Source organism: Callionymus lyra, chromosome 11, assembly GCF_982586985.1.
Source record: "Callionymus lyra chromosome 11, fCalLyr1.hap1.1, whole genome shotgun sequence".
NCBI classification, from domain to species: domain Eukaryota; kingdom Metazoa; phylum Chordata; class Actinopteri; order Syngnathiformes; family Callionymidae; genus Callionymus; species Callionymus lyra.
This window is the reverse complement of record NC_141828.1, coordinates 22,043,452-22,056,753: the sequence shown is the minus strand read 5'-3', so window position 1 is coordinate 22,056,753 and position 13,302 is coordinate 22,043,452. Positions and strand designations below refer to the sequence as shown.

At 41.4% G+C, this 13,302-nt stretch overlaps 2 protein-coding genes across 4 annotated transcripts in view; one reads left to right on the top strand and one right to left on the bottom strand.

The window, feature by feature from the left end:
* Positions 1 to 6,209, top strand: part of mark1 (MAP/microtubule affinity-regulating kinase 1) — a 36,395-nt gene extending 30,186 nt beyond the window's left edge. For 2 of the 3 annotated variants that reach the window (XM_087803016.1, XM_087803014.1), the window contains exons 13-18: positions 215 to 396; positions 1,222 to 1,313; positions 1,522 to 1,662; positions 2,064 to 2,315; positions 4,566 to 4,610; positions 4,678 to 6,209. In XM_087803016.1, the coding sequence (XP_087659142.1) occupies positions 215 to 396; positions 1,222 to 1,313; positions 1,522 to 1,662; positions 2,064 to 2,315; positions 4,566 to 4,610; positions 4,678 to 5,023 (1,058 nt within the window). In that variant the 3' untranslated portion in view covers positions 5,024 to 6,209. The remainder of the gene's footprint in view (positions 1 to 214; positions 397 to 1,221; positions 1,314 to 1,521; positions 1,663 to 2,063; positions 2,316 to 4,565; positions 4,611 to 4,677) is intronic. The other variant, XM_087803015.1, reaches the window with a different exon arrangement.
* Positions 6,210 to 6,956: 747 nt separating this feature from the next.
* Positions 6,957 to 13,302, bottom strand: lgi1a (leucine-rich, glioma inactivated 1a). Its single transcript, XM_087803017.1, has 8 exons — positions 12,988 to 13,302; positions 12,848 to 12,919; positions 11,162 to 11,233; positions 11,025 to 11,096; positions 10,364 to 10,435; positions 10,037 to 10,206; positions 9,450 to 9,614; positions 6,957 to 8,338 (listed from the first exon to the last, which is right to left on the bottom strand). Exons 1-8 carry the CDS (start codon positions 13,158 to 13,160, stop codon positions 7,521 to 7,523), a joined length of 1,614 nt encoding a protein of 537 aa, XP_087659143.1. The 5' UTR covers positions 13,161 to 13,302; the 3' UTR covers positions 6,957 to 7,520.

The following is a 13,302-nucleotide window of genomic DNA, read 5'->3' as shown; positions in this document are numbered from 1 at the left end:
GCATGAGGGGAGAGAACAGCTTTGCCATGTGATGCTTCGGCTTCTGTGTTTTCATGTTGAAAAAACCCAGTCGTCATGGAATGTCAAATCATGAAGCTTCATGCTGGATGCTTTTTTTTGTATCAAGGCATCATCAAATGTGTTTTTTTCCAGCAGCATGTCGTGCAGCAATAAATAAGCAAGGCGGTAAACCTTTTTTTTATCTTTCTCCCAGTTGGTCCGTCGGTTCCCCCGGCAGTGTCGTACACGAGGCGCGGCCAAGCCTTAAGTGTGGAGAGTGACCACAGGGAGGAGTGGGACGGGGGGCGTCGGCTGGAGCTCAGCACCTCAAAAGGAGACGTTCCGGCGTCACCGCTGGGAGTGCAGGAGAGAAAGAAGACGACAAGTGCTGTTGGGGTGAGCGAGAAAAAAAAAGAGAGTTTATAGTTAATAGCTGCACATAAGGATGTACTTTTGTTAGGAAGTGTGATGTCATCTTCTCCAACATTAATATGTGGATAATATTCATGAGCTATTCAGAGCTATTCATGGTCAGGCTCCTTCTTACATCACTGATCTGATCCAGCCTTACATCCCAGCTCGGGCTCTGAGGTCTGTGGATCAGAATCTACTGATGGTTCCTCACACACGGTTCAGGACCAGAGGAGAGAAATCCTTCCAGACTGTTGCTCCTAAGCTTTGGAACGATCTTCCTCTCTCTTTGCGCTTGATGGAGTCTACTGACTCCTTCAAGAAACATCTTAAGACATTTTTATTTGTTCAGGCTTTTCCTTGATTTTCTGGAACTCCTGTTATCAGTTTTATCTTGACCTTTAAAGTATATACTTTATTGAATATTGTTTTGATTGTTTAAGCGCTTTGTGACCCTTGTCTGGAAAAGCGCTATATAAATAAAAATTACTTACTTACTTACTTACTATATAACGGATAATACAATGCATACTACTGTATATAAGTTATTTTGACTGTTTATAAACCTTGTAGGTTGCCATAGATAATTATAAAGTACAGGTATTTAATGAAGGTCAAATTATAATAGTTAAAGGTAAGGCAACTAATGTGTTGATTTAAGTTAGAGGAAGTAAAACTTTGTTTAGCGTCACTGTAATATGCCTTCTATAAAGTGTTATGGTGTGTTGTTTTTAAAATAGTTTTTCATTGAAACACATTCAGTTTTTTCCCAATAAAAAAATATATATTGATAACATTTTCTCTCCATAGACGAATGGATCAATGACTCGCAGGAACACGTATGTGTGTGAACGATCGTCTACAGATCGGTACTCAGCAATTCCCAATGGCAAAGATAGCAGGTACCTACTTTTTTAGAAGGGATCAGGAACAGATCAGACGCCTCATGGTTTCAATCTGATATTAATGGAAACCAAGCTTGTGTTTGACAATCGCTAAATTCTTCAAACTTAAAGTATGCTCCACTAAATATTTGCGTCTCCTGCTGACATTCAAAGTTGACGTCATCTTAAATAAAAAGCACCAGAATAATGTTTGTATCTGCTCCAGTTTAACTGAGGTGTCGGGGAGCACCGCATCATCTGCCATGAGCTCCACACGACCACGTCACACCAAGTCCATGTCGGCGTCAGGGCATCCTTCGAAGAGCACACTGCCCCCTATAGACGACAACACAGAGCTGAAATCCAGGTGAGCTCCGGACAGTTTCAGGAGACTTTAAATTAAGTTGTCACTTATCGTCTACTCACCCTCATGTCGACTAAGGGTTTGGATTATTTTCAGAGTAATCCGCTCCTTTATAGAGTTATAGACAAAAATGTTTGTTAATTTTATTGTAGCGACTGGAGCTCAATTGTCTTCGTCTTCATCTTCCACTACCAACAAACTTAAGATACAGATGACGACAACTGAGCTCCAGTCGCTACAATAAAATGAACAAACATATGTGTCTATAACTCTAAAAAAGAACAGATTACTCTGAAAATAATCCCAACCCTTAGTCGACATGAGGGTGAGTAGAAAAAACGGTAAAATTCTGGGTGAACAATCACTTTAAGTGACCCACTGAGTCACTGTCTTTCTCGTCGCAGCTCGTCTCCTCGAGGTCCCTCCACCTCACCGTCTGCACACAGTATTAGCACCCCCGAGAAGAACCGCTTCCCCCGCGGCACCACCAGTCGAAGCACCTTCCACGGCGCTCAGCTCAGAGACCGGCGCAGCGCCACTTACAACGGACCTCCGGCCTCACCGACGCTGTCCCACGACACCGGAGCTCTCGCTCAGCAACGGAGAGGAACGTCGACCGGCATCATCAGCAAGATCACCTCCAAGTTCGTCCGCAGGTCAGCCTAACGTCTCTACCATCGTTGTTCATCTGGTCATCCCGACTTTTATTTACATACATAAGAGAATGAAAAACGAAAATCTATAATTCCTATGATGGTGCAATCTTGACATCATCACAGCTTCACGTCACAACTCTTTCTCCTTCTCTCCCGCTTAGAGCTATGTCTTTCAGGTCCACCCGGAGGTAGGAGATTAATAAAAATAAAAAAAGCCTGCAGCACTCTTCCTCCGACAGTACCTGCCCCACTACACACCTGACCCACTGACATGTGTTATTACCATGTACTTCCTCCCCGTGTGTCTTCTGAAGATGGGCTTTACTAAACCTCCAAAATTGCCTCACGACTTCCCCCTTGTTTCAGCCTAGATGTATGAAGAGTTTGTGACAGTGAAGACACCCCACATACCCCTGTAATTAAAGTGATTAAAAAAAACTAAAAACATTATACATCCCATAATTTTAAGGCCACCTTGGTATTTATTTTAGCTTGACAATCCTTGTATAAAATAAATAATATGAGCTATTAGAGATATCCCATGTTTCAAATGTTGACGTCTTCCTCTCCAAGATGCAAGTCCCTCATCATGTCCCCTTCAGAGCTGTATATTACCCACAACGCATTGCTTCGTTGCATGAAAAAAGCGTCCATGAGGTGGCAGTAGTGGACAATAATTGTCTGCTGTCTGTTTTCCACCAAAGAAGAAACTAATATTTTAATTGTTATTTATTTTATTTTAAAGAGAATTCATTAAACTCTGCTGTGATCTGTTAAGCATCGAGGTTTGTCACCACGTGTCATCAGTCCCAGAATCAAGGTGTGGCTGATCCGTGATATTTTAGTGAACGAGGTCAAGTGCCATTAATGTGATGTCATAGCAACGGTTTACGGCAAGTGAGCGAGTGCAAATCAAACAAGTATTGAAAAACAGCCCAATTCCCTTGGAGGTAATGATGCGTGGTGACAAACCTTGATGATTGACCAATGTCAGCTTTTGGTAATGGTTAAGAAGATTAAATCTCAAGAGAAACAAAGTGTTTTCAGTGGGCGGGGCTTAAGATAATTTTCTAATGTAAATATTTCAATGAAAAGAGAGTTTTGTACAAACAGACACATACTGATGATACAATAGAGTCCAACATCTATTTAAGACACACTTAAATCATCACATTAGTTGAACTTTTAAATATCCAACTGTGGGTTAAGAACTAACTTTTCATCTACAAACATAAACTTCAGCTAAATAATTATTTTAAATCATATATGTAAGAGTAAAAGGGAAAACTCTGCTATGTCGCTGTTTCTAGTTGTTGTTATTAAAATGTGCTGTTTATGAGGTTGTTGAGGAGACTTTATGGGTTTTTCCTCCAGAAGTTCAGCAGCTGTAGTTGTAAAGATCACTGTGTTCTCCTTATTTATTTTTCTACTTAATGTCACGTGATGCTTTTTCACAGAAAACAACTACAACAACTGCTTTGAATCATCAGAAAAATCCCCCATAGAGTCTTCAAGGGATAGTTCACCCAAAATTCAAATTTCACTCTCATGTCGACTAAGGGCTCGGATAATTCGATACTAAGAAATCTATACTTTTTAGTAGTTATAGACAAAAATGTAAGTTTTATTTAAATTCAGAGCAAACAGTCTAGTGTTTACACTGGAAGCTCTCGCAATATTTACCTCAGGAATTACTTTCTGTCTTGTTCGCATGTTATTCTTTAAACTTCTGATTCAAACAAGCTTAAAATATAGACTTTTAAAAAAAAATTCAGAACAATTCCTAATGTTGATGCTTTAATACAAGAGGGACGTCACAGATGAGCATTATGGAGGTATTTGGATGTTTTTAAGTGTCTTTTTGGATGAAGATGAAGACAACTGAGCTCCAGTCATTACATTAAAATGAACAAACATTTCTGTCTATTACTCTAAAAAGAAAGATATTTCACTGAAAATAATCCCAACCCTTAGTCAACATGAGGTTGAGTAGAAAATGAGTGGAATTTGAATTTCAGGTGAATCATCACTTTAATTTTAATACACAAAAGAAACAATATGTCTCTATCTTGACACAAAACTTGTTGTGTGGATTATTATCGTCTGCTTTAATGCCAGGTGTGCAGGGGTGTCACCATGTTCTGGTCCCTGATCTGTGTGGATTCTCTCCCGGCATGATGTCTGACCCCCGTCTCTGTCCGGCTGCGACGCCTCTTGATCAGATCCTAACCGTCTTCTGGTTCGTTTCAGGGTTCCTAGCGAAGGAGAGGCGAGCGCCAGGACAGAAACTCCCAGGTGAGATCTTCCAACCCCCTAACCATCCTCCCCCACCCCCCTCACCGTCTCTCCTCCCTCACTTCAGGAGCGCCTCCGGGGACCCCAAGGACGAGGCCGGCCGGGACTCCAAACCCCGCTCGCTGCGCTTCACCTGGAGCATGAAAACCACGTCCTCCATGGAGCCGGCCGAGATGATGCGGGAGATCCGGAAGGTCCTGGACGCCAACAGCTGCGACTATGAGCAGCGCGAACGCTTCCTGCTCTTCTGCGTCCACGGCGACGCTCGCCAGGACAACCTGGTCCAGTGGGAGATGGAGGTCTGCAAGCTGCCGCGCCTCTCCCTCAACGGCGTGCGCTTCAAGAGGATATCGGGCACGTCCATCGCCTTCAAGAACATCGCCTGCAAAATCGCCAACGAGCTGAAACTGTGACGGCGGAGCTCCGATTTCCTCTCTCACCACTGGATTAAGTGTCGACACACTTCAGCACTGAAGGTCCTCACCTCGCGGATTCAGGGCGGCCTCGGCTGGTCTCGTGCAATTACCAGCCACGAATGTACTGTACAGGCGATCGGAGATGGACTCGCTGAGAAACCAACAAGAACAGCTTTTTATTTCCTCACCCTCACCCTCCCACCACCTCCCTCCCTCCCCCTCCGTCCTTCCGACCGCTGCTCTTCGTCACACGACGGATCCATGTAACACGTGCAGTATGCAAATCCTGCAATAAAGTTTCCGATTTCTTTTTTGAAAAAAAAGATCTACTATCCTTGCAGAATAACCGTTAAAAAATGGCTAAAAAAAATAGCTGCTTTCCCACCCGTGTTGAGTCAGCATATAGATCAGGCTGGAGCTCGTGCTAAAACATGTAAAAAGAGAATCGTACTGTATGCATAACATCTGCAGGTACTGTATTGTAAATTGATTTTTGGTTCGTGTACAGAATTTAATTGTCGATACTTTTTTCATCTGATTTTCTTTTCCCTGATATAATTGATGTCTCTTCCAGCCTTTCAGTCCGATTTTACTTTCAAAAGCCACTGTATGAAAATAGTGTTTTTATTTTATTTAAAGAGCACTAAATTATTGGAGTATATCGTGGAATATTAAGGGATGCGTTCCCTCACCTTTTTATTTTTTATCGTTTGCCTGAGGAAAAGAAAACACTGTTGCACCACTAGACTTGAGTAGTATCCTTCAGTTAAAACTGAAAATGTGTTCACTTTATTTTTCTCTAGGCGGCAGGGAGGCGAGTCTTTTTTTTCCGAGAGTCCTGCTGCAGTTGCACAAGTTTTCCAGGGTGTCCGAGCGCGAGCGCCTCCTGTCCCCGACGTCTGGCTTGACGGCCTTGAGCCGAGGACAGGAAATGTGAAGATGCATGAAAGAAGCAGTTTGTCTCGTGGAGACTTCCAAAAAAAAACGTCGTCCTGCCATCGCGTGATTGTGCAGGTACTTGTGTATCTCCTTTATTTGTCTTTTGGATCCTTTTTTTTTTTTTTCCTTTTTTTTTAATTCAGCGAATTTTATTGTATTTATTCCATTACATTGTAATGTGCTGCTTTGTAGACTTGAGGCGTGCACTTTGTTGGAGAAAATAAAATGATTTTATTTGTTTGTATTTACTTTATTTTTCTGTAATTTGTGTGAAGAATTCTGTTTCAATATTTGCAAAACTGGTAACAAAAACTTTAACTCTGAATCCATGATTAACCCTTGTGTCATCTCGGGGTCAAGGTGACCCGAAGGCCCGGAAACAAATGTCGTTGTGGTATCCCTTGTGTTGTCTCTGGGTCAAGGTTAACAACCTCCCTGGCTTCTAGAAATACATACGCAGTGGCTGAGGTCTTTGAACTTGACCCAGAGACAACACAAGGGATACCAGGAAAAACATTTGCACTTTGTCATCTCTTTTCGGCTTTGTTCTTTTTATTTGCACTTTGTTCTTACGTTTATGAACCTTCTGTACCTTCTATCGTCTGCTGAGAACTGACAGCTAATTTCCCGAAGGAGATCTCCACAGGAATGAATAAAGACTATTTGTTTTTGGGGCCTCTGGGTCACCTTGACCCTGAGACAACACAAGGGATACCACAAAAACATTTGCCCTTTGTTCTTACGTTTATGAAACTTCTGTTCCCTCTATCGTCTGCTGAGAACTGACACCTAATTTCCCGAAGGAGATCTCCAGAGAAATGAATAAAGACCATTTGTTTTCGGGGCCTCCGGGTCACCTTGACCCTGAGACAACACAAGAGTTAAAGGAATTATTGCCTTTGTAACATTTAGTTAAGGTGTGGAGTCACAATGTGAAACCATGGAACTGATCATGTGGAAAATGTCGATGACAACTAAAAAAGAAAATGACTTGGCGCTGGATGATGGAAGCGTTTATTTGCCGTAAATATCTCTAACTAACTAACGAACTAACCGCTAAGTTGAATCTTCACGATACACTGCTGATGAATTGTCGTCCGGTTCACTCGCACAAATCTCACTCCAGCACACAAACACGAGTCATGGATGCGGACGCACGAGTGAGCGACGGTCGTAATCTCCGTCTCGGCGAAGAAACTGCCGAGACTTAGAAAAATCTTTACTTTACAAATATTTTAAGTGCAAAGACCGGAAAAATGTAAACATTAGATTTTTTGGCAGAGTTGTTGAAAAGTTAAAATTCCTCCGATACGTATGAGACTACAAATGTATAAACGAGACGGTTGTAAAGAGGCCTCTGCTGGACGAGAAGCCAAAAGGATGAAGTGATGATGTCATGCATTCATGTCAGTCTATCCTAAGATGCGTTTGAACTCCACATGCATCTCATCTGGATGTGATACAAGTTTCTATGTCATGCACAGGTGGTGGAAAAATAAAGCCCACTGCTCCCTCAAGGGTGATAATCTCTCGCGGTTGAACCTGCAACGACCAGTCAGTTGCTCAGATCGATGACCAAGTGCTCGTAAATCTGAGTTTTCCCCTTGAAGCTGGAGGCCAGGAGGAACTGCCGGTTGTCGATGGAGACCGGCGCGAAGGCCCTCGGCGCCTGGATGTTCAGCTCCTGGAAGTGGACGAACTCCCCCTTCTTGGCGTCCCAGTGGTACACCTGAGTGAAGGAGTAGTCGCTGCCCAGGATGGCGTACTGCCAGCCGCCCATGGAGAAGGGCTGGAACACCATGGAGCCTCTGGAGGGCATTGTCTGCAGCTCCCTGAAGAGGGCGCCGTCCCACTTCATCACCTTGGAGTCGCCGATGAAGCGGGTCAGGCAGATGAAGAGCTCGGACTTGACGTGGAAATGCTTGACGGCGTAGACGTCCTCCATCTCGGGGATGTCCGTGCGCCGGTCGAACAGCTTGCTGCTCTTGTTCCACTGGTAGATGACGGGCCTCTGGGAGCTGCTGGACAGGATCAGGTGAGGCTTGGAGGAGATCTCCATGTACTCCACGTCGGTGTCGCGGTACCACTGGTGCAGCGACTGGTGCGAGTAGAAGCCGTTGCCGTTCCACTTGTAGATGGTGGTGGAGCCGGCCTTGGAGCTGTCGGCGACCACGAAGAAGGACTCGCCGTCGATGCGGAACGTCTCCACGTCGTTGGGTTTGCGGATCTTGAGGATGTCGATGCCTTGGAGTTTGATGAACTTGTTGGCGGACGTGTCCCTCTTGTAGATGTGAGAACCTCCGAAGAGCTGAGCCACGATGATGAAGAGCTGGTTGTCGATCACCAGCGGCTTGCAGATCACCGTAGAAGTGCCTGGAGAAGAGAAGCGCGTTATCGTTTTTAGATAATCTAAATATCTATTTAGGTTTTCTAACTCTAAATTATAGTCTCTAAACAGTAACATTCTATTTTAGTTGTGTTAAGGATGTTGTTTTTTCATGTTTAACGTGGCACATATTTACCTAAACAAATTCCTAATTGGTCGAACCTTCCACCAGTAATAGTAAGTAATTTGTATTTATATAGCGATTTTCCAGACCAGGGTCACAAAGCGCTTAAACAATCAAAACAATATTCAATAAAATATATACTTTAAAGATCAAGATAATACTGAGAAGGAGTTCCAGAAAATCAAGGAAAAGCCTAAACAAATAAAAATGTCTTGTAGGAGTCAGTAGATCCATCAAGCGCAAAGAGACAGGAAGATATAATAATTAATCATTAATTTATCATTAATAATATATAATAATAATAATTAGAATAAACAGAATTCTGACTCTAAACTAAAATTATTATTTGTATGTTTAAGCAACAGCCTCAATATACAGTTAATAAAACATTTAAATCCATTCAAATTGCCCGATTTGTTTATACTTTTTTGTTACCTTATTAAACTTTCTGAGACAATGAACAACCTGACATTAAGAAAGACAAAATATATATATATTTTTAATAAAGTCCCAATATAGGTGTTTAATCTGTCAGAGATTTTAACGTTTTGCTTTAAATTAATTAAAGCGGCGGTTAATTGAACAATGTAATAAACTCTCCTACCCTTATATTAGCGTAAGGCTAAGATGCTAATGCTAGTCAATGCTCGCTAACAAGCTAATGCTAACAATAAGAGAAGATAGAAGATTTAGTTTGCTAATTGAATGTAATTTTAATATTGAAATACTTCTGCCCCTGACCACTGAATACTACTTATTCACAAAGTACATATTCATATTCATGCAAGGCTAAAGCAAATTTGTTTCAATAATATGTCAATATTTTTGTGGTTTTGTACATAAACAACAGGTTAAATGAGTAGTTATTGAATGTTAATTAAACATCTGTGATGGACATAAAATAAAGAAATAATCTTTAAATAGAACTACGATGAACTATTGATGTGTTTTTAATTCTCCAAATCTTGACTTACTGTCGATATCGTCGTAGTTTCTGAAGACCATCTCCACGTGATCCCACTCCAGGAAACTGCATTTCCCGATGAACGGCTGCGCGAAGACGACGTACTGGTCGTCGCCGAAGGTGAACGCCTCCACGGAGATCGACTCGAACTTCATGGACTGATAGGAAGCGAATTCTGCGACGGGGAGGAACACATTGAAACAAATCACGTGAATAAATGCAGCTTGAAAGTAGTTTCAGCATTTTCTGAAGCAGAAGACAACAATTTAATTAGTATTTTAAAATATATCTGAAAAATATACGTCTGTTTATGAATGAAAATACTAAATAAATACTGTTTATTGAATTCACATGTAAGAGAGCAAAACAAATAACCATAATTGAATAATAAAGTCCGGAAAACATGATGAAAAGGGGAAAGTACACAAGTATACATACATATGTATTTAACAAACATTGAAATATGTTTAAAACCCATAATATTTTAAATAATTGTATAGTACTGTTATACCATACATTTAAAAATATTTATATTGGTGATATTTAGGAAAGATAAACTTTATAAAAATGCATATTTTTCCACAGTAACTCCCCGACCTGTGGTGATGCAGTCGAAGGACTGTGGCACCAGGTCGTTGATCTTCTTGTCCACCTGAGAGTTGGGGCCCTTGCAGTGGATCTGATCCACGGTGGCGTTGGTGCTGTAGATCCACTCCACCAACCACTTGAGCTTGCAGTCGCACGTGAACTGGTTCCCTCTTAAATCTCTAAAGAAAGAATCATCGTGTCACACGTTGGCGCTCAATGTGACTGAAGCTCTGCATGTAATTTTAATAGCGTTAAACGCAGCAGACGCCCACACACTCTATAAATAAGATGGTTTTTTCATTGTTCTTCTGCTCATTACATAAGATATTTACTTACACTTTTGTCAGGGCGTCAAGCCCTCGGAACAGATCTTTGGGCAGAGACTCAAGATTGTTGTATGCCAGACTCCTGGAAAACAAAACAACAGATGGTCTGAGAGTCAAAATAACATTTTATAGGATCAGGTCCTTCAACCTCTATTGAAGCAGTTTTCCACTTGTTTTTATTGCTACGATGCTAGTTTGTCTGCATGAACGTTTCTCATGTGTGTTTCTGGGAACGTGTCTATTCTTAGACTTGCCCTTTCAGCAACTTTACGCCTTTGTCTGCAACAAATACTCGCACTGTTCCCCCGATCATGTTACGAGCTTCTTAGGGGTCAGGGATGTTTGTTGTGTTGCCAGTGACAGAGCGAGCTCACTGGAGCCAGATCCTTCCTTCAGTGACGCTCCACGGATGCCAACGGCTTTTGGCAGAATTTAAGGAAGAATACACAACTTAGAATATGATACTTTAATTGTTTTATAATCTTCCTTTTTTCGGCTTATTTTTGGCAGAAAATAAAGTACGGTTTGCTGAAAATAGTCTACATATACAATGTATTTCATAACAATACAGTGGAATCAAACATTTATTTTGTGTAATACACACGTTTTTGTCCATTCAAGGCTTTTTTTTTATTACCAAAAACCTCTTCCAGGATGACGTAAATACTCACAGGTGCACTAACGTCTTCAGGCCACGGAAAGCAAACGGCGATATCGACCTGATCTGGTTGTTTTCAATGAATCTGTGAAAGAAATTAAGATTAAGAAAACCTTTTTTTTTTCAGGAAACGTGTCCTCGTTTACTCACAAATATTCCAGGTGGGGAAGTCCCATGAATGCATCTTCATTTATGGAATCCAGGTTGTTTGCTGTGAAGAGGCTGAACATAGAACAAGTTTCTTTCAGTGACTCTTTGTTTACGTGTCGATCAAAGGTTTTTGGTACTGATACCGATATCTTACAGGTCCTAGAACGATACTTATTTTCGCTACCGATTTTATTAGATCAATACTAACAAAAAGAAAATGACGTTACACAGAGTAAAGATGATGAGTTAAATTTGCTTTGAAAAATAACAAATACCCGGCTTTAGAAACGGGACTAGTTTATGAGAATATTGTTAACAACCATCAGTATATTTAATGTGGCCAGAAAGAAATTTAGGAGCTTTGATCCCAAAAAATTGTATTTTAAATAATTGGTTAAATCTAAACCGTTAGACATTGTTTGTGGATTTAAACAACAAATTCTGAATGTTTATTTTTACTAATGAAATCAATGGCAGAGCTGTGTAGTAAAGGTGTGCATTGGCAATAATCTAAATACAATACGTATCACGATACAGGGGCACGGATGCGATATATTACCATAATGTAGTAACAAGGTTATATTTGTAGTATTGTCGAGTATTTGACTCTGGCGTTGCATAATTTACAGACCACATGACTCTTGACGAAGTCGTAACTTCTTTCTTTTGTTTTGAAACCAAAATATGTCCAAACTGAGTCAACCTGTCCTCTCGTCCTCAGTCACGGCAGGATTTTAATTGTTCATTTAGCGGCAAAGGACGTAACGACTGATACAAGTGGCCAGAAGTGTTATTGCAACACAAAAATGGACAAACGCAGTAAATATTTGTACGTTAATTCTATAAATAGAATTTATTTATTTTACACAAACATTATTGAACTACTTGAAGTCGAGTGTCGGAGTCAACTGTATCCTCTTGTCCTCAGTCACAGCAGGATTTTAATTGTTCATTAAGCCGTGGAGGACGTAACGATTGATAAGTGGCCAGAAGTGTTATTGCAACACAAAAATGGACAAACGCAGTAAAAATTTGTATGTTAATTCTATAAATAGAATATATTATTCTACACAAACATTATTGAAGTACTTGAAGTCGAGGGCTGGAGTCGACTGTATCCTCTTGTCCTCAGTCACGGTGGGATTTTAATTGTTCATTTAGCCACGGAGGACGTAACGATTGAGGCAAGTGGCCAGAAGGGTTAATCGCAACACAAAAATTGGACAAACGCAGTAAATATTTGTGCTATTTTGCAACACAAAAATTGGACAAACCCAGTAAATATTTGTACGTGAATTATAAAAATAGAATTTATTTATTTTACACAAACATTATTGAACTACTTGAAGTCTTGTGCTGGACTCGACTGTATCCTCTTGTCCTCAGTCACGGCAGGATTTTGATTGTTCATTTAGCTGCGGAGGACTTTATGTACGTTAATTCTATAATTATTATTTATTTATTTAACAAACATTATTGAACTACTTGAAACCACTGACAAACTATACTAACGTGTAATAAATGAGTCGTAAGGAAAGAAAACAAATCGATACAATGCTGTCAAGTATCTTGGAAAAGAATATCGCGATATATCGCTATATCGATATTTTGGGATGTCGTGTTCCCCTCCTCCCCCCCTAGACTTGAGACCCAAACATGGCGTTGAAGGACAACAAAGACTCTTACAGGAGGTGCAGGGCTGGAGTGTGGATGAAACTCTCCTTGGGGATCTCGCTGAATTCCGACTTGACGAACGATCTGACGGAGGAATGACAGCAGGATTGACGGACGGTTCCGAGAAGAAGAACCACACCATGGATACTCACAGGGAGATGACATCGGGAGGGAAGGATCGAGGGATGAGTCCGGCTTCACACAGCGCGTTATCTTTGGTGCACGTACACGAGGAGGGACAGCGAGGCTGCCGGGCTTTCTTGCCCGTCGTCGCCGCCGCCAGAAGCAGCACCAAAGCGCCGATCCAGAGCGATGTTTTCGGCATCTTGTAGTCCAGCTCCTACGTCAGCATGAAACCCGGGGTCCGCGCCGTGTTTACCTTTGCGAGGCCGAGCGCTCGTTTATCCCACCGGGGAGCATCTCCATCCGAAACCACGCCTATGGTCTGGGCGAAAAAAAAAAAAAAA

What these genes read in the sequence shown, in the direction of transcription:
- lgi1a (XM_087803017.1), bottom strand. Translation starts at nt 13,160, where the DNA reads ATGCCGAAAACATCGCTCTGGATCGGCGCTTTGGTGCTGCTTCTGGCG. An exon ending in CTTCCCCACCTGGAATATTT is followed by an intron (nt 11,097 to 11,161) that starts GTGAGTAAACGA and finishes TTTCTTTCACAG; the next exon opens with ATTCATTGAAAACAACCAGA. An exon ending in AAACTACGACGATATCGACA is followed by an intron (nt 8,339 to 9,449) that starts GTAAGTCAAGAT and finishes TCTCTTCTCCAG; the next exon opens with GCACTTCTACGGTGATCTGC.